General features: G+C 45.4%; 1 protein-coding gene and 2 pseudogenes across 5 annotated transcripts in view; 2 read left to right on the top strand and 1 right to left on the bottom strand.

Moving 5' to 3' along the window:
* Nucleotides 1-3,787: 3,787 nt before the first annotated feature.
* The window catches only part of UIMC1 (ubiquitin interaction motif containing 1), a 482,965-nt gene continuing 466,937 nt past the window's right edge, over nt 3,788-19,815 (top strand). Inside the window, exon 1 of one of the 5 annotated variants that reach the window (XM_063927938.1) lies at nt 3,788-4,057. Coding sequence is in view for 4 of the 5 variants with exons in the window: in XM_063927939.1 (XP_063784009.1) it covers nt 4,342 (1 nt within the window). In the remaining variant the exon portion in view is untranslated. Of the gene's footprint in view, nt 4,058-4,171; nt 4,343-19,815 lie in introns of those variants that run through there. The other 4 variants (XM_063927939.1, XM_063927937.1, XM_063927936.1 and 1 more) reach the window with 4 other exon arrangements.
* On the bottom strand, nt 7,471-7,591 carry LOC134937029 (5S ribosomal RNA; annotated as a pseudogene).
* LOC134936973 (5S ribosomal RNA) lies at nt 9,510-9,630 on the top strand (annotated as a pseudogene).

The raw sequence follows: 19,815 nt of genomic DNA, 5'->3' as shown, positions 1-19,815 counted from the left end.
AAGTGCCCATAGCTCCTAGTGGACCCGTCTATACCCCATGGTACTAAATGGAACCCCAGTATCCTCTACGGACTACGAGAAAAGGATTTACCGGTAGGTAATTATAATCCTATTTTCTCCCATTGACAAAATTAATGACCAGCAATGCATTCTTGTCCCAAGCAGCCTATAAGTCTAGCAAACAGGTGTCATCTATGATTGTTGATTGGCAATAATTCACCAGGCAACTGATCATAGCAACTTCCGGACAGCAGCCTCTCTGGCAGGAACTAGAACTGTAGCTCATTGAACAAAAGGGCCTGGTGACCCCTGGTGGTGAGACAGCATATAACAAGGACAAACTACAAACAGGCACCTGCGAATAACCTGGGTCCAACATACCGCATACCTCCCAACTTTGACCTGTCTTGAAGCGGGACACACGCGCGGTGAAGCCGCGTGCTCTCCCGAAAAGGGGCGTGGCCTATGAAAATGGGACGTGGCCTATGCAAAGGGGGCGTGGCTTCGCGGAGGACCACAATTGCGAGCCACGCCCCCATTTTCATCACTGAGGGGGCATGCCCAGCGCTCTGTGAGCTGCTGGGATGCCCCCTCTCCCTCTGACTCCAGTAAATAGATGCTGTGCGCAGGCGCACAGCGTCTATTCACTGCTGCTCTGCTAAGAAGGGCAGCGAGAGACAGAGCCTCCCAACTGCCCCCCCCACCGCAGGACACTGTGGACCGCGGGTGGGAGAGCGGGACAGTCCCCAAAAAACGGGACTGTCCCGCGAAAATCGGGACAGTTCGGAGTTATGATACCGTGATGACTGTTTGTTTTTACCCAGTTTTGTCTTCTAATTGTGTCCAGTTGTAAAGCACAATGGAATTTGCTGTGCTATGTAAGAAACTGTTAATAAAATAAATATAGGGGTCTACATAGGTTGAAACCGTAGCCAGTACCCTGAGTTGGTGCCGGATGGGACCCAGAATTTAGGATATGGAGTATAAAGAGTATGAGTGTCCTATAGCTCTACATAGACTCCTGCCCTAACTCCTAATGACCCTGTTGCCAGCAGCGGATGTACGTATGTTGTTTGCCACTAGTTAGAGTACATTCACAAATCATGGTAGGATCTACATCCCACTTCCCAGAAGGAGGTGATGGCGGACATTCTGTTATGTCCTTACAGAATTATTATTTTTTTCTCCAATCTAGGTTACTTGTAGGTTATATTCTTGTATTTTGCCTCCATTGTACCCTCGTGGGCTAATTTTGCTCGCCATGATTCGGGCCCGGTGTCTTGCTCTGCTTGCCACTGTTTGCTATTCCCAGTTTGGTGGTGTTGACCAAATGCATTATGGGAATTGTCATCTAGGCGAAGAGGATCTAGGCGCTACCTCCCATCAGGTCCTGTCTAGTCTCTAGTTACTCCCAGAGAAAGTCCCTCTGCGCTCCCCACCTTTACTCTGCTGCAGTCAGTACAGCAGAGAGCAATCATGGTTGTATCTGCCCATGTGTGCGGTGCCAGGCAGAGTGACCCTGCTGTCTGCTCCCCGTATCTTTGTGCTTCAATGCTGAGAAATACAGGCAGGTACTTATCCATCATGCAGTGCCATCAGGGAGGCGTTTGATTGGCTCCAAATGTATTCTGCAGCAGGACACCAACCCCAAACATACAGCCAATGTCATTAAGAACTATCTTCAGCATAAAGAAGAACAAGGAATCCTGGAAGTGATGATATGGCCCTCACAGAACCCTTATTTCACCATCATCATGGGATTACATGAAGAGACAGAAGGATTTGAGCCAGTCTATGTTCACAGAATATCTGTGGTTAGTTCTCCCAAGATGTTTGGAACAACCTCCCTGCCGAGATCCTTCAAAAACTGTGCAAGTGTACCTAGAAGAATTGATGCTGCTTTGAAGGCAAAAGGTGGACACACCAAATATTGATTTGATTTAGATTTCTCTTCTGTTTAATCACTATTCTTTTTGTTAATTGATAAAAATAAACTATTAATGCTTCTATTTATTAAAGTATTCTTACTTTGCAGCATTTTTTCCACATCTGCCTAAAACTTTTGCACAGTACTGTATATAAAAAAATTGAATAAGACAAAAAAGTATCAAAATAAATAAAAAATATATATAGTGAAGAAAAAAAATATAGCATAAAATCACATTGATCCCAATTCCTGACTCATAAGGTGTATAAATACTAAACTTTAGATTTTGTAGCCTTTGCTTAAAAGACACATCTATATTATTATTATTATCCAAATAAAAAAATGAAATATATTTATGATATAGTTTTATTTATAAAAAATGTATTTTATTTCAAGTCCCATATCAGTCTGTTTTTGTATTAGCGCAGTTCTGTGAAACTTTATTATTTTCAAGTATTAATGGGTTTTCCTTCACTGGAAATTCCTATAACTCATTATGTGTGAGACGGGGCGGATTACGCATAGGGCTCACAGGGAATATTCCAGTTGGGCCTATGTTGTTTTTACTGACATGTGAGGGGTGGTGCTGCCGCCATGGCTACATGGTATACCTCTGGTGCTGGCCAAGTGAGGCAATTTCTAGAAAATATTCCTGGGCCACTTTTTTCCCTGTGGGGGACAATTTGTTTTATTGTTTTCTGTGGGGGACAGTGTGTGTGTTTTTTCCTGTGGGAGCAAATGTGTTTTTTATTTTTTCCTTGTGCAATGTTTTTCATCTGCACTTGCGTCTGAGTTGCACCGCACATGCATGCACTGCAATGGTGTTCATACAGAGTTGCAGTACAGTCAGACACAGGCATCAAGAAGTGTATTAGAAATGTGTTGGGCATTTCTGTGTGTTTACAAGGGTGTTGACTAATCAGACGCAGATATAACGTAGTATGGACATGATGCTGAAAGTGGTTATGTATAGTGACAATGAATTGCCCACATTGGAGGCCATACTCAGACGGATGATCTGCACCTAGCATAGGGCTGGTTTAAGTTACAATAGTGCGAGCGACGCATAATTGCAGCATCTGTAGAGACTGAAAGTGGGCATCTCTGTCATTGCACATTTGGATGTACAGATGTACACCAGGCATACTTGCCTACCTGACCCTCTCCATGAGGGAGAAAATGCTCTGTTCCTGGACTTTCCTGGTAATGTATGATTGCCATCACCTGTGGTGAGCTAGTTAATTGATAAGAAAGGTGTTTCACCACAGGTGATGGTAATCATACATTACCAGGTAAGTCCAGGAACAGAGCATTTTCTCCCTAATGGAGAGGGTCAGGTAGGCAAGTATGACACCAGGGAAGGGCATCGTAGCATCATTAGCACAAAGTCACAGACGCAACCGCAGCAAAAGACGCAAGGAATTCCGCAACTGCACCCAACTTAGAAACAGACCCTATGAGGAGGAATCCCACCACCTCAGCAGACTCCACCCTCCCAGTAGACCCCACCCCCATCACGGCTGCTTCCATACATTTCCATACCCTCCAACATTTTGCACAGAAAAATCGGTACAAATTAGGAAAGGGGGCGTGGCCACGGATCGCTCCTTTTCCTATACTTTCAATGGAAGTTTGGAGAGTCACAAATCAGTACAGACCATAAAAAAAAGGTACTGTACCTACTAAAAAGGTACAGTTGGAGGGTATGCATTTCCAAGGCTGGTGTTCCATCCCAATCTGCCCACTTCTATAAAGATAATTCCTTATTACTGCCTGTTTAGTTAATTTTTTTTGGAGAGAAAGGCTCAGGCACCCAAGCACACACCTCTTCGTTTGTGACTCACTTGGGTGATTCCATCGCATTGGCCAGCGCGTGACCGCGCCCTCCTCGCGTGTACTATGCCATGCGCGAGCTGTGCGGGAGACTGAAAGCGCGCGCTAAGGAAGGCGCTGCCGCCGTGCGGGATTAGGCAGAGAAAGAGGGCGTGCTGCCACAGTGCGTGTGCCGGTTATACTGGCGGTGGATGAGTTTGCGCCTGTCAGTGATGTCACTGGCTGCTGTCCCGCATTTTTCCAGTCAGTTGTTCTTCTGAATTCACATCCGGGTACCAGAGCATAATTGGTGTGTAGGTGAGTGTCATGCCTGCAGCTGCCCCCCCGCGGTGTGCCCATCCAGTTCCCCCCATGGGATAGCTGCTCCTTCCTCTTATATTTCTTAGATGTACTTCTGGCAGTGCGTGCCGGGATTTGTAGTTCCGCAACGTCTGGCGTGTCACAGGTTGCTACTGTCACCCAATGCTTCTCTCTGCTGCACAGTCCCTAACCCCGAGCCCCCGTAGTGACAGCAGCTGCTCACTGATCACTAGACTGCATGCTGCTAATTAATTCTTGCACAGGGTTGATGACCCGCATACAGTAGGTGTACAGTATGTACTGTCTATTGCCAATGTCCTATAGTCCTTCCCAGGCGCTTTATACTGTCCTCATTGTGCGCCTGTAATGTGCCTGCTATCACCTGATGCTACCGGTAACCTGGTGCAACCACGCTGTCTTTTTTTTGTTTTGTTTTGTTTTGTTTTGTTTTTAAACACCATGAAGATTTATATAGTTACCGTACTTGTCATTTAGAGCTCAAAGCATTATTTGCTGTGTAGTGCATTTTCCATGTTCGTTTGTTTCTAATTGCTATAGATGTATCTGCTTAAAATAAGTTCTATACATATACTGGTCATATGGTACATTTTTAATAATGTTCTTTTGAAATTTGACAGGGGGAAATAGGGCTTTTATTCTACTGGAAATTATGTACAGTTAAATTTGCTATTGCACTCCCTTCTTCTGGCTGTCAGTGCTGGGTGTGGGGCCTGTGGCTGGATTGCAGTTAGTTATGGGTTGGTGTCCCCCAAGTACATACAGTCCATATATTGCCTAACAGGCAGGTGTTGTGTAAAGGTGCGCAATTCATGACGATAAAGTGGTTTGCTAAATATTTTTTTATTCCCTTGAAATAGAAATAAAGCATCTGTTAAGTTTTTTAACATATCTACTTGTGAGGTACATAGTTAATTCAGCCTGTGTGAAGCACATTTGTAAAGCTACATGGGTGTTCAGAGAAAACAACTGTATACTGTACCACTAATCACACCGTAACTGGATATCTACTTTTATTCATATCTCACAACCAATTAAGTTTTCAGTTTCTCTCTGTGTATTTAAATGCTGCATTGCTAGTGGTCCTGAGATCCTGTTCCCCTCATTTGCTCTGTTTAGCAGACTTCCAGAAGCCGCATATATACATGTAGCGGAGTCCTTGCCAGTCAGCTGTGACACAGGTCAGGGGTTTCAGAGACTCATGCCCGCATATCAATTTGTCACTACAGACAGCTGAGCAAAGCCGACTTTGGTTAGATGGATGTGAGAGCTGAGCTCTGGTAAATACAGCAAATTGTGGCAGTACCTTCCCCTGAAATCACTATTCTGGGTAAAAGGTTCATTTAGCATAGGGGTTATTTAAAGTTGGAAAAAAAAATATATCTCCAGAAGAGGCATGATATTTAATTATTGAAAAGATTACTCCTAGTTCTATAATAAAATTGGTCACTTCTATCAGTCTCAGAAGCAAGGCCAAATTGGAATTTGCCTCTCATGCTAAGTAGCATCTATTGGCAACAGTATTGCTGTATAACCATAAGGTAGTAGTCTCTTCCCTGGAAAAACCCTTGCCTTCATTTTACTCCTGGAGAACTAAATTTCTCTGATCTGGGGTATATTGTAGCAAGTGTTTAGTAATTGTAGAAAAATGACAGCGATCCCATCAGGTCTTAACTAATCACCCGCTGATGCTAAATGCACTCAGATCCACCCGTCCCAATATTTTCATGTGTCTGGAGGTATGTAACAAAACAAAAATCTTATGTTGTGATACCCAGCCAACTTGATTGCTACACAAACTGATCTTATGAAAGTGAGATTTCCTAAGTATGGTCAGCACACGCTATGCTTAGTTCTATTTTGTTTCCCGGACATCCATAGGGGACGCTGGGATAGGTGATTACATTGGGGTATAGATGGGGTCCACGAGATGGGTGCAGTTTAATTTCTTAACAAGTGTGTGACTGGCTCCTCCCCTATATGCCCCCTGCCCAGTTCAGAAAAAAAGTGCCCTCAGAGCCGGACACACTCTGGAGAGCTCCAGAGTTTCTCTATTTATTTATGTATTTTTATTGTTTTTTTATTTTCTGCAGCGGGGTACACCGGTATTCCACAGGGAATAACATTGTGGTGTAGAGTTGGATCTTGATCCGAGGCACCAACAGGTTAAAGCTTTGACTGTTCCCAGGATGCACTGCAACGCCTCCTCTTTAGCCCCGCCTCCAGGCATTGGAGCTCAGTTTGTAAGTTGGCAGCTAACAGGTGGGGCTGCGCTAGGCAGCCCTAATAAGAGCTTTTTAAGAATAAAGAAGACTTCAAGGGCTGCAGCACAGGCACTAGATGCTGTGTATTTCATGCTGACATTCTGTGCTACGGCTCCATCACCTCCCCTAGCGGCGCTGCATACTCCCGTGGCCTTGTTGCTGGGTACGTGCAGCAGAGGCGCTCCGTTCATCAGGCACACATCACCGTACAGGGACCCCACTATATCCAGCAGGACAGAGAGCACAGGTCGGATTTACTAAAATCCGTTTATTATAGGCTTCATAGTATCTGGTGGTGAAGTCCAGCAGAAGGGATAAGGCGCTGACCGGTAGCCCCTCCCCCCCCCCCGGCTCTAGGCGCAATCTACTGCAGGAGTTCCCGCCCTGGAGCTGCATCTCTCTCCCTCACTCCCTGTCAGCGTTTGGGCGCCATTTCACAGAGCTTCGCTGATTCTGGGACTGTTGGGCACTGTCTCCTCTGTAAAGCCAATTGAGAAACAAAGAAATTGGAAACCGCACTGGTATAGTTGGTGTATATGTGTAATGATAGTTATCTGTATAAACTGATAATAAAATTTAAGGTTCAAATCCTTATTTTGGGGAGCAGATACGTAAGGTAACACATTCCTTATTTTTTTGTATCAAAAGACTACCCATCAGTGGTGCTCCCCCGAGTCAGTTAATCGCAATGTGAACTTTGAAAAAAGAAAAAAGAAGACTCTTGTTGGGAAGCACTCATATACAGATAATGTTGTACGACTAAATGTCAAAAAATAACTAACTAAAATACAATATTTTATTAATTCTCATTAAAATTGATTATTGAGGAGTTCAATAGGCGCCAATATTTTGTTAAGTAGTGACATTGCGAAAATATAAAGAATAATATATAGATTACAAGGTGCCAATACCTGATTCAGGCCGAGATGGGTATATCTATGATTTTGTTTATACTCCAACTGTAGGACAGCCTGTGATAATAAATTGCTCATTTGTTGTAAATATGACCGTCATTTGTAAACTGCTATATATCCCAAATGGAAATTTTGATCCTAGCAGATGGTTGAATCATAGGTCATGACCGAGACGTAAGACAATGCTCTATATTAGTGACAGATGGGTGGCAAATATTTGCAGTACCAAGGTGTTCCTTGGTAGTCTCCTATCCAAGTACTTAACCCGGCCCTCCACTGCTTGGCTTCCAAGATCAGATGAGATTGGGCATCTCCAGCGGGGTATGACCGCAGACCTTATGCTCACCCTTGTCACGCTGTGTCCAAAATTGGGCACAGATAAGAGCCGATTTACCGTTATTATATGAGCCACAGGTGTCAAACACAGCTGATTTGATGTGGAAATCAAAAGATTTTTTATCACGGATGATAAAGTATACTAAAGGATTAAATACCCATCTAAGTTTTCAGGGCTTAAGTAGTCGCAGTGCAAGTAGGAAAAAACCTATATGTTACACAGTTATCACATGTATGTAAATCAGACATTAAATCATAGTATTATTATAACTGTGCAGAAGAAGGGAACCTCCAAATTTGGTCTCCAAAACCATAATAGACATGTGAGATTACACTATAAATTGTGAAAATCAAATAACATGAGCAATGAAACCTTCAGCTCCCAAAAACCAATCAAGGATTATTATCAAGTAATAATAAGTTGACACAGAATGTATTCCATATGATACGTGCAAATCATGAGTTGATACCGAGATAAATATGGATTTCTGCAGTGTAAAGGAAAAGAGAGAAGGCGTTTTTATTTTAAATAGGGTCCAAAGTTTAGCAGATGTGTCCACATCCGCTTTTTTGATAGAAATATAGACCCCAAGATGATTGTACTTATTCCTTTGCTGGTGATAATTGGCTGTCACTTAATCATAATAGTCTGTGTACCATATGGGTAGGATTTTAATAAATACCTGTCCGTGCAGTGGAAATGCACTGGTACATAAGTAATATATATATATCCAAACCTGGTGTGCAATCTTATAGTTTAAATCCTACTTGTATGATGAGGGAGATCCTGATATATGGAAGGTGCCGGCCGCGTCTGCCCGCGTCTGCCCACGTTGGGCCTGCTGCCGTGCTCCGGCCGCACTGTGCTTCCTGTTGATCTGGTTCCCTTGGCGACGGACTTTGCCGAGAGCGGCTCGTTGCGGTCACGTGTGCGCACCACGTGACCGTGAGGATGTTGTCTCCTGACGTACGTTTTGCAAAAAGCTTGGTCACAGGGCGTCAGTGACCGCAACGAGCCGCTCTCGGCAAAGTCCGTCGCCAAGGGAACCAGATCAACAGGAAGCACAGTGCGGCCAGAGCACGGCAGCAGGCCCAACGTGGGCAGACGCGGCCGGCACCTTCCATATATCAGGATCTCCCTCATCATACAAGTAGGATTTAAACTATAAGATTGCACACCAGGTTTGGATATATATATTACTTATGTACCAGTGCATTTCCACTGCACGGACAGGTATTTATTAAAATCCTACCCATATGGTACACAGACTATTATGATTAAGTGACAGCCAATTATCACCAGCAAAGGAATAAGTACAATCATCTTGGGGTCTATATTTCTATCAAAAAAGCGGATGTGGACACATCTGCTAAACTTTGGACCCTATTTAAAATAAAAACGCCTTCTCTCTTTTCCTTTACACTGCAGAAATCCATATTTATCTCGGTATCGACTCATGATTTGCATGTATCATATGGAATACATTCTGTGTCAACTTATTATTACTTGATAATAATCCTTGATTGGTTTTTGGGAGCTGAAGGTTTCATTGCTCATGTTATTTGATTTTCACAATTTATAGTGTAATCTCACATGTCTATTATGGTTTTGGAGACCAAATTTGGAGGTTCCCTTCTTCTGCACAGTTATAATAATACTATGATTTAATGTCTGATTTACATACATGTGATAACTGTGTAACATATAGGTTTTTTCCTACTTGCACTGCGACTACTTAAGCCCTGAAAACTTAGATGGGTATTTAATCCTTTAGTATACTTTATCATCCGTGATAAAAAATCTTTTGATTTCCACATCAAATCAGCTGTGTTTGACACCTGTGGCTCATATAATAACGGTAATTGGCTCTTATCTGTGCCCAATTTTGGACACAGCGTGACAAGGGTGAGCATAAGGTCTGCGGTCATACCCCGCTGGAGATGCCCAATCTCATCTGATCTTGGAAGCCAAGCAGTGGAGGGCCGGGTTAAGTACTTGGATAGGAGACTACCAAGGAACACCCTGGTACTGCAAATATTTGCCACCCATCTGTCACTAATATAGAGCATTGTCTTACGTCTCGGTCATGACCTATGATTCAACCATCTGCTAGGATCAAAATTCCCATTTGGGATATATAGCAGTTTACAAATGACGGTCATATTTACAACAAATGAGCAATTTATTATCACAGGCTGTCCTACAGTTGGAGTATAAACAAAATCATAGATATACCCATCTCGGCCTGAATCAGGTATTGGCACCTTGTAATCTATATATTATTCTTTATATTTTCGCAATGTCACTACTTAACAAAATATTGGCGCCTATTGAACTCCTCAATAATCAATTTTAATGAGAATTAATAAAATATTGTATTTTAGTTAGTTATTTTTTGACATTTAGTCGTACAACATTATCTGTATATGAGTGCTTCCCAACAAGAGTCTTCTTTTTTCTTTTTTCAAAGTTCCTCTGTAAAGCCGCCTGTCTCATCAGCGCTGTTCATTTACAGGACACTTAAGTATTCTACATGTCGTTTAGACAGCGTTAGTTAAGAACAAGTGTACTGCTATATGAATAGTTAGTACAAGTATTCTGTGATATACATCCAATGTTTACTGTGCATTGTTATATCTTTAAATATACATTTCTATATGTAGTATTACTAGTCCAGTGCAGTTTTATTTTTTTATATGTAATTTCTGCATTGTACCTGTGACTGTGTGTGCCTATAGCTGCTGTGTGGATTCTATTGTGTATCTCACACATTGCTATCACTATATTCTGTGCCCTGGGGGGCTAAGTGCATCAGGGTCTCATATACCATATAGTATTCCACAGGATATACTGTATTGTATTTTTCACTGTGTTTCAGTCACCTCATACCACTCAAATCCTCTTTTTGTGCTCTACGATTGCGGTCACATATCTTAGGGTTTCTTTTTGTCAGGTATTGTGTTTGTCTGGCTATATTGTACTGATACGCCCTAAGGCTACATTCCCAATAATGTCTCCTACACAGGGCGGGAAATCCGCAGATGCTCCTGCATCATGCAGTGCTGGCGCCACAGATTTACCTGAGGAAATGATTTCTGCTGAGGGTTCAGGTACTGGGTGCTCTGCACCCCCTAGTCAGCCCGCAGCACCTGTGGCTGATCCGCCTTGGCCTGCATTTTCAAATATGCTGCTGACTACACTTGTAACAAGACTTACGCCCCCTGTGTGTCACGATCCTGACTGTAGTTTTCATATTTGGTGACTTACCTCTGCCATCTCTATCCTGGATCCTGCATCTTTCTGCTCCCTGGGATAAACAGCTTGCCAATACCATGAGTGTCCTGAGTTCTTTGCCTGGAAGATAATAGTTAACGAGCTCCACCTGTGGTGATCTTCTGTGTGAGTCTGAATTCAGCAATCTGAAGTTTAGGCCTAAAAGCCAGCATCCTCTGTTTGTTTGCAAGAAGTTCAGGCTTCAGTGTTCTCTCAGCCTGCTAGGTCTCACTCCACTTCACAGCCTAGTCTAGAGTACTCACATGACAGCATATGAGTCTACTACTCAAAAAGGAGTATCTGATCTGTCAACCCCAGGAGGGGTGCTGGAAATAACAACCCTGAGAGAGGTGTCTGATTCGTCAACCCCAGGAGGGGTCACCACAGTTTCAGCCCCAAGGGAAGTATCCAGAGTCAAGTTTCCAGATGGTAATCTTTGTGCTACAGATGCAGTTATGAACTCCTGTTTGCCGTCTCCTGAGAGCATCACCATGTTGGCATCCAGCATGGTTCAGGTCCAGGATGGACAATCTGAACTCTTGGATTCTACTTACTCCAGTTCCAGACGGTATCCGTCTCCTCCGGTTTCAGCCGGTCCAGCAATACTCCAGGCTCTGCCTGGTCAGCCCGTCCCGGTTCCATCCGGTCCAGCAATAAACCAGGACCAGCCTGGTCAGCCCGTCCCGGTTCCAGCTGGTACAGCAATACTCCAGGACCAGCCTGGTCAGGCTCCTTTGGTTCCAGCCAATTCAAGTATCCTCGGATCCAATCCAGTCCTTCTCATCCAGCCCAAGTTTTCTCCAGTTTCAGTCAGTTCAAGTTCATCTGGACTTGATCTGGTCCGGTTCAGTCTCCTCCGGTCCATCAGTATTCCAGGTCCAGTCTGGTCAGTCCGTCCCAGTTCCAGCCGGTCCAGCAGCAATTCTACAAGTCCAGCCTGTTCAGTTTGTCCCTGTTCCAGCCAGTCCAGCAATGCTCCAGGACCAGCCTGGTCAGTCTCCTCCTTTTGGTTCCAGCCAAATCAAGAATCCTTGGATCCAATCCGGTCCTACTCGTCCAGCCAAAGATTTCTCCAGTTTGTCTGTTCAAGCTCATCTGGACTCGAACCGATTCCAAGCATTGGTTCGAGTAAAGAACTTTTGTCAGTCCCAGTAAAGGATTCCACCATCTAGTTCTAAAATTAGACTTCAGTCTGTCTCTGATTCTGTTTCCTCGTCTTCCAGCATTGATTTCACTGCTTCTGCAGTGAAATCTAATACCTCTTCTCATCAATGTCAGAATAATTCTGCTGTAGCCGCTAAAGTCAAGAAAAATCCTAAGGCTACTCACTTAAAGTCTGAACGTGCTACAGAGCTGGATACCGATCTGAGTACAGTTTTCTCAGCTTTGTCCCTAAGCTTGTCTGAGCAACCTAATGAGCCATCTGCTGATTTGGATACAGGACTTCAGGCTAATTTCACTGAGAAGGATACCGAAGTTACTTCCTCAATCCAGTCACCAGAGTCGTTTACCTCAGTCGCAGACGCAAGTGGTACAGCTTCGGGGAGAATTACTAGCATCTCCATCCAGAAGGAGATTTCAAGTGATTTCTCGGTCTTATTGGAGGATTTCAGCCAGACTACTTCAGAAGGGATAGTTTCTCATCAGCCTGACATTCCACAAACTAACTCCAATCTAGCTTCTGAGAGTGCATCATCGGTTTCAGCCTCTAAGCTGTCGTCTGATGTTTTGCCACCTATTTACTTTGATGGAGATTTATTGCAATATGCCGCTCTGGTTAATCGATTTCTCTCTCTGATGAAGTCGGATCCTTTGGGTGCAGTAACTCCTTCCAACGTTACTCGATATCTGTTCCTGGCATTCAGAGGAAGCGCTTTGGAGTGGGACAACACGCTTTTTGAGGGTAATGATCCTGTGTTCCATGATTTACAGACTTTTAGTAATGCTGTGGTTAAAGAATTTAGTCCTAAACCTTTGGAATCTGACTCTGTAAAAGAATCATGTGCTAAAGGGAATGCAGAAGGAAGTTTGTGCTGTCCTTCCAGGGATAATCTAAGTATCTTCTTCGGTAAGAATCCGACCATTAAAATTGGTCATGTAGGAGTCTCTCCTAGCCCAGAGAATTTGAAACTCCAGTGCATTTCCTTCTCATCTGCAAACTGTGTATGTAAGGGAGAGTCATATCTTACATTAGACTTGGACTCAGACTCTGAATTTTGATCCAGTTCATGATGCTACTCCTTTCAGGGGAGGTCCCATGTTTTCTAAGGAAGTTTTTTCTTTACAGGAGATTCCGCTCTCCCTGGTCAAAACCAAATTTTCCCGTAAGAAGAAGAGGCATCAACGAAGGTCATAAAATCTTCTGTATGAATTTATCAAGTTCCTCTAAGATTCAAGATGGGTGTCAGGAGTCCACCCTTGAAGAGGGGGGTACTGTCACGATCCTGACTGTAGTTTTCATATTTGGTGACTTACCTCTGCCATCTCTATCCTGGATCCTGCATCTTTCTGCTCACTGGGATAAACAGCTTGCCAATACCATGAGTTTCCTGAGTTCTCTGCCTGGAAGATAATAGTTAACGAGCTCCACCTGTGGTGATCTTCTGTGTGAGTCTGAATTCAGCAATCTGAAGTTTAGGCCTAAAAGCCAGCATCCTCTGTTTGCAAGAAGTTCAGGCTTCAGTGTTCTCTCGGCCTGCTAGGCCTCACTCTTCACAGCCTAGTCTAGAGTACTCACATGACAGTGACTGTTCACCTGACCCAGAGCTGTCCAATCCTGTGCCAGCCTGAGACTCTCTGAATCACCTGACACTACTCACCAAGGACCAGGAAGTATAAGTCTGAAGACTGGAGTTGGAAACTCTGCCAGTTCCTCGTGTCACACACAGCTGTGTGAGCTTTGAAGCTGAGCTCCCTAAAGGTACCCTTTGTACTTCAGCTCCTGTAAAAACTCTGTTCCTTTGCTACGCAGTTTGGATTACATTTGTGTTACCATTGATGTCCAGTATTTCTAAAGTTTCATCTTAAAGGCACAGTTGCAGTATTCCATAGTTTCATCTTAAAGTCGCAGTATTCCACAGTCTCAACTTAAAGGCACAGCTGCAGTATTCTACCGTCTCATCTTAAAGTCACAGCCGCAGTGTTCTTCAGCCTCGTCCTAAAGTTACAGCCACAGTCATCTTTCTACTTTCAGTTGCGTTTCCAGTTATATCCGGTACCAGCCTGCATTACAGTTGCATCCCAGTCTCACTGGTAACCAGCCCGGTTATCAGTCTCACCAGTAACCAGTCCGTCTTACTATCTTGTCCGTAACCTTGAGTACATAAGCACCTACTCCTGTAACACTATATCCAGTACAGTCTCACCTATACATTCATCATCCTGCTATCAAAGTCTCTGGTGATCCAGTGGTCAGGATACGGCTTCCTCTGCCGAGGCCCGGGTTCGATCCGTGGTCAGGGATTGCTCCTTCTCACTGATTCCTATAGACCAACCTAATATTCACATAGTCGTCCAGTTGCCCGCACAGATGTCACTAACACCGGGTTCATAAAAAACCACAGTTATGACACTGTGGGTCCTCCTGTGCCATTACAGCCACATATTGTCCATGTAGTTAATACACCATGGGCGGATACTCTGTCAACCCAGTTAAATCAGTCCTTGGTTAAACAAAAACCTAACCCTCGCCCTACTGGGGCCAAAGGATCATCTAAGCAGGCCATTTCTTCCTCACAATCCACTATTTCGGATGATTCTTCCGATTCGGATGGGAAATATACTGATGTATCAGATGCTGATACCGCTGCTTCTGATGACGATTCTATAAAACAGGTTGATGTTCCTGACCTAGTGTAGGCTATCAAGCTGATTCTTCAGATTGATGATGAAATTGACCCTCCTGATACGTCTAAGAAACCTGATAAGTTCAAACGTCCGAAGGTTACTACATTTATCTTACCACATTCTGACCATTTAATTGACATATGTCAGGAATCCTGGTCTTCTCCAGGAAATACATTTTCCCTGTCTAAAAAGATGCTAGCTCGTTATTCTATCTCTGCAGAGTTGAGTAACAAGTGGGAAACCCCTCCACCAGTGGACTCACATGTAGCCCGCCTTGTGGTGTCATCTACTCTGCCTGTCACCACCATCACCTCTTTGACGGAACCGACGGATAAGCGTGTGGAGGGTTGCTTGAAGTCTCTTTACACTCTTACAGTGCTGTACATAGACCCACTATGGCAGCTCTTGGGCTGCAAAAGGCATTGAAGCATGGGCTCAAGCAATTGAGGAAGAGCTACCTCCTGAATTTTTCTGACACTGCCCTATCTGTCCTATATTTCCACAGCCTCCCACTATATTCAGGAGGCTGCCTCTGATGCAGGTGTTATGGCGGCCAAGGCATCTACCACGTCTGTCCTGGCTCGTTGGAATCTGTGGTTACGGTCCTGGTCGGTGGACCTGGACTCTAAGAAGACCTTGGCAGTACTCCCTTTCAAGGGAGATATACTATTTAGAGATGATCTGAACAAGATTGTGACTGACTTGGCGTCGGCCAAGACTGCGTTTCTCCCAAGTACTAATCCTTTGGTTTCGAAAGGCTAAGAGTACCACTTTTCGTTCCTTTCGACCTCCAGGTAAAGCAAAGGGTCAGGCGTACCCGAGACATGCTCACACTTCCCAGTCCTCTAAGCCCAAACCTAAATGTTCTTGGGCTGCCCGTCAGCCTGCTCTCATACGGGACACGCCTGCTGCATGACGGGTGGGCCTCCCCCTGGGAGACCCCAGGGTGGGAGGCCGACTTCTGCAGTTTGTTCAGGTATGGTTAAAGACCACTTTGGACGCTTGGGTGCAGGAAGTGCTCTCTCACGGGAACGCAATCTTTCAAGAGACATCCCCCCTCACCAGTTTTGCTCAACGGTTATCCCTTCGGATCCATTAAAAGCACAAACTACATTTGGTTGTCCAATCCCTCCTGGAGAGGTAGGGGATACTATTCGACACTGTTTCTAGTTCTGAAGCCGAATGAATCTTCCTGGTCTATACTCAACCTCAAATATTTGAACAAATTTGTGATGGTGTCCAAATTCCGTATGGAAACTCTGCGCTCTATTGTACTGGCTTTGGAACCCAAGGACTATATGGTATCCCTGGATATACAGGATGCTTTCCTACACATACCTATTGCCATGTCGCAATATCTATGGTTTGCTTTTGGCAACCTTCATTATCAGTTCCAAGCCTTGCCTTTCGGACTGATCACGACTCCTCGGATCTTCACCAAGGTCATGGTGGCCATGACGGCCCTTCTCTGCCGTCAGGGTATCAGGATCCTGGCGAACTCCCCAGAGGTCCTCCTTCGTCATCTGGAACGGACGGTCCAATTCCTACAAGCCCACGGGTGGCTTATCAACTGGAAGAAATCCTCACCTGTCCCTGCTCAGAGCATGATGCACCTGGGGAGATTACTGGACACGCACAACCAACATTTGTTGTCTCCAGAAAAGGTCCTGTAACTTCAGGACAGAATCGGATGCTTCCTCTCTCGCCAGACAGTGTCGATACACTCGGCGATGCAAGTACTAGGCCTCATGGTGTCGTCTTTCGACATGGTAGAGTACACTCAATTTCATTCCCACCCTCTGCAGAGGTTAATCCTTTACAAGTGGGACGGCCTGCCTCACCGGATCAGGTCTCCAATGTTCTCCTTGACTGCGGAGGTTCGTCTGTCACTGTGTTGGTGGCTACATGAGCAACAGTTGAGCAGGGGTCGTCCCTTCTGGATCCCCAACTGGGTCCTCCTGACAACGGACGCTAGTTTGCGAGGTTGGGGCATGGTGTTGGCACAACACTCTCTCTACAGAGTCTGTGGACCAGGGAGGAATCTCTCCTGATAAACATTCTGGTATTGCGGGCTGTGTTCAATGCATTGACACTGGCACTGCCTCTGGTACAGAACAGTCCTGTTCTAGTACAATCGGACAACGTCACCACGGTGGCGTACATAAATAATAAGGGCGGCCCCCGAAGCCGCATGGCAATGATGGAAGTGTAAAAAATTCTTCGATGGGCGGAACGCCATCTGCTAGCAATATCGACAGTGTTCATTCCAGGAGTCCTCATCTGGGAAGCGGACTTCCTCAGTCATCAGGACGTTCACGCCGGGGATTGGAGTCTTCATCCAGAAGTCTTTCAACTCCTTGTGGACAAGTGTGGTCTACCAGACGTAGACCAGATGATGCCTGGACAATCACAAGGTTTCGGTCTTTGCAGCAAGGACAAGGGATCCTCAAGCAGCGTTCGTAGACGCACTGGCAATTCCATGGAACTTTCGGCCGCCATACGCGTTCCCTCCAGTGTCACTCCTGCCCAGGGTACTAAGGAAGTTCAAGCAAGAAGGAGGAGTACTGCTTCCAGTCGCTCCAGTGTGGCCAAGTGCCCTCTTCTACTTCCTCAACGCCCAGATCTCCTCATTCAAGACCCTTGTGTTTACCAGGACCTGGCAAGACTGGCTTTGATGTTGTGCCTCTTGAAGCTTCACTCCTGAGGGCCAAAAGATTTTCTAAGGCAGTTATTCAAACTATGTTGAAGGCCTGCAAACCGGCTTCTGCACGGATTTATTATAGGGTCTGGAACTCTTACTTCACCTGGTGTGTCTGCTAAGAATTACGATGCATACAAGATTAGTCCTTCCAGACTGCTGGCTTTTTTACAAGTCCTGGATTTAGGACTTCGCCTGGCCTCCCTCAAGGTTCACATTTCTGCCTTGTCGGTGTGGTTTCAGTGAAAAAAATGATGTATTCCTGACGTTTATACATTCACTCAGCGCATACCATGGCTTCAGCCTCCCTATGTCCCTCCTGTGGGTCCATGGGATCTTTCTGTCTGTTCTTAATCTCCTTCAAGAGTCTCTATTTCAACCTCCTTGAGTATGTGGACCTTAAATGCCTTACACTAAAGATCATTTTTCTGTTGGCTATTGCCTCTGCTAGGAGGGTGTCAGACTTAGGCGCTTTGTCCTGTCGTCCACCCTTTCTGATTTTTCACTGTGACCGGGCAGTTCTTAGAACTCGCCCTGGTTATCTACCTAAGGTGGTGTCATCTTTCCACCTTAACCAAGAGATTGTGGTTCCTCTCCTGGTTTGTCCTCCAAAGAGCGGTCTTTGGATGTGGTACGGGCTCTCCGTATATATGTAGAAAGAACTGCCTCTATCAGGAGTTCAGATTCTCTTTTTGTACTTTTTTGGTTCGCACAAACGTGGCTGACCTGCGAATAAGCAGACCTTGGGCAGATGGATTAGAATGGTGATTGCACAAGTTTATGCACAGGCTGGACTCCCAGCTCCTGCTGCTATCAAGGCCCTTTCTACTCGGTCTGTTGGACCTTCTTGGCTGGCCCGCCGTAGCGCTTCCGCTGAACAATTGTGCAAGGCTACGTGGTCCTCAGTGAACACGTTCATCAGGTTCTATGCCTTTGATACTTCCGCCTCCCAGGATGCTTCCTTTGGACACCGAGTTCTTGTGCCCACTACAGTGCGTCTCCTCCCATGAGGATCTGCTTTAGGACATCCCCGATGTTACTCCCTGTGGAATGCAAGTGTATCCTGCTGCGGAAAAGGAGATTTATGGTAAGACTTGCCATTGTTAAATCTCTTTCTGCGAGGTACACAGGTTTCCACAGGGCGCCCACCCTGATGCACTTAGTTTCTTTGGGTTTGTATGGTATTAGCCGCTAGTCCCTTCTCTTGTTGTGAGAATGTGGGTCTATGTGACTAACATCTACTGTCTCTCTTACCTGCTACTGCATTAGACTGGTCAACGAAACTGAGCTCCAGTGCCTGTAGGCGGGGCTATAGAGGAGGCAGTGCAGTGCATCCTGGGAACAGTCAAAGCTTTAGCCTGTTGGTGCCTCGGATCAAGATCCAACTCTACACCCAATGTTATTCCCTGTGGAAACCAGTGTACCTCGCAGATGAGAGATTCATTTACCATTGTTAAATCTTTATGTAAACACAAATGAAAACATGTTAATCACTGATGTAAACACGAACGATAATTATGAACAATATTGAAAATGACCACCGTTCGCATCAAGACAGGCTTGGATCCTTTTTATTTTGTTTCTGAACTTCTCCATATACATAAGTGCACAGTGACTTTCTGAACAAAATATTGGAGTCTTTTCATAAAGCAGTGAAAACAGCAGAGAAGTGAAGCAGTGTGGTAGCCATGGACAACTTCTAATCAGCTGTTCCGTATAATTTTATAATATGCAAATTAGAAGTGTTACCTCGATGCTGATTGGTTGCCGTGGGAAACTTCACTGCTTCACTTCTCCACTGTTTTCACTGCCTTATGAAAAGTGCACAGTAACTTTCCGAACAGCCTGTATTAGAGAGATCAACAACAGGAAGACAGCTGGCCCCTGTTTCCCTGCACCGATGGAGCTGCCGGGGGGACCCGTTCCCATCCTTCGGTGATGGCGCCCGGGTCTCCGACTGCTGGGACCTCTCTCCTGGGGCTACTTCAATGCAGCCATTGGAGGGCTGGCAATAAGAGCCCCCGCAGTCTTGCGCACGCTCTTGCTACTCTGTCTCCTGTCTCTTGCGCGTGCGCTCTCTGTCTCTTGCGCGTGCGCTCTCTGTCTCTTGCGCGTGCGCTCTCTGTCTCTTGCGCGTGCGCTCTCTGTCTCTTGCGCGTGCGCTGTCTGTCTCTTGCGCGTGCGCTGTCTGTCTCTTGCGCGTGCGCTGTCTGTCTCTTGCGCGTGCGCTGTCTGTCTCTTGCGCGTGCGCTGTCTGTCTCTTGCGCGTGCGCTGTCTGTCTCTTGCGCGTGCGCTCTCTGTCTCTTGCGCGTGCGCTCTCTGTCTCTTGCGCGTGCGCTCTCTGTCTCTTGCGCGTGCGCTCTCTGTCTCTTGCGCGTGCGCTCTCTGTCTCTTGCGCGTGCGC

The sequence above is a fragment of the Pseudophryne corroboree genome, chromosome 6 (assembly GCF_028390025.1).
Source record: "Pseudophryne corroboree isolate aPseCor3 chromosome 6, aPseCor3.hap2, whole genome shotgun sequence".
NCBI lineage: Eukaryota > Metazoa > Chordata > Amphibia > Anura > Myobatrachidae > Pseudophryne > Pseudophryne corroboree.
The sequence above is the reverse complement of the archived record's forward strand: the minus strand, read 5'-3'. Positions and strand labels throughout refer to the sequence as shown.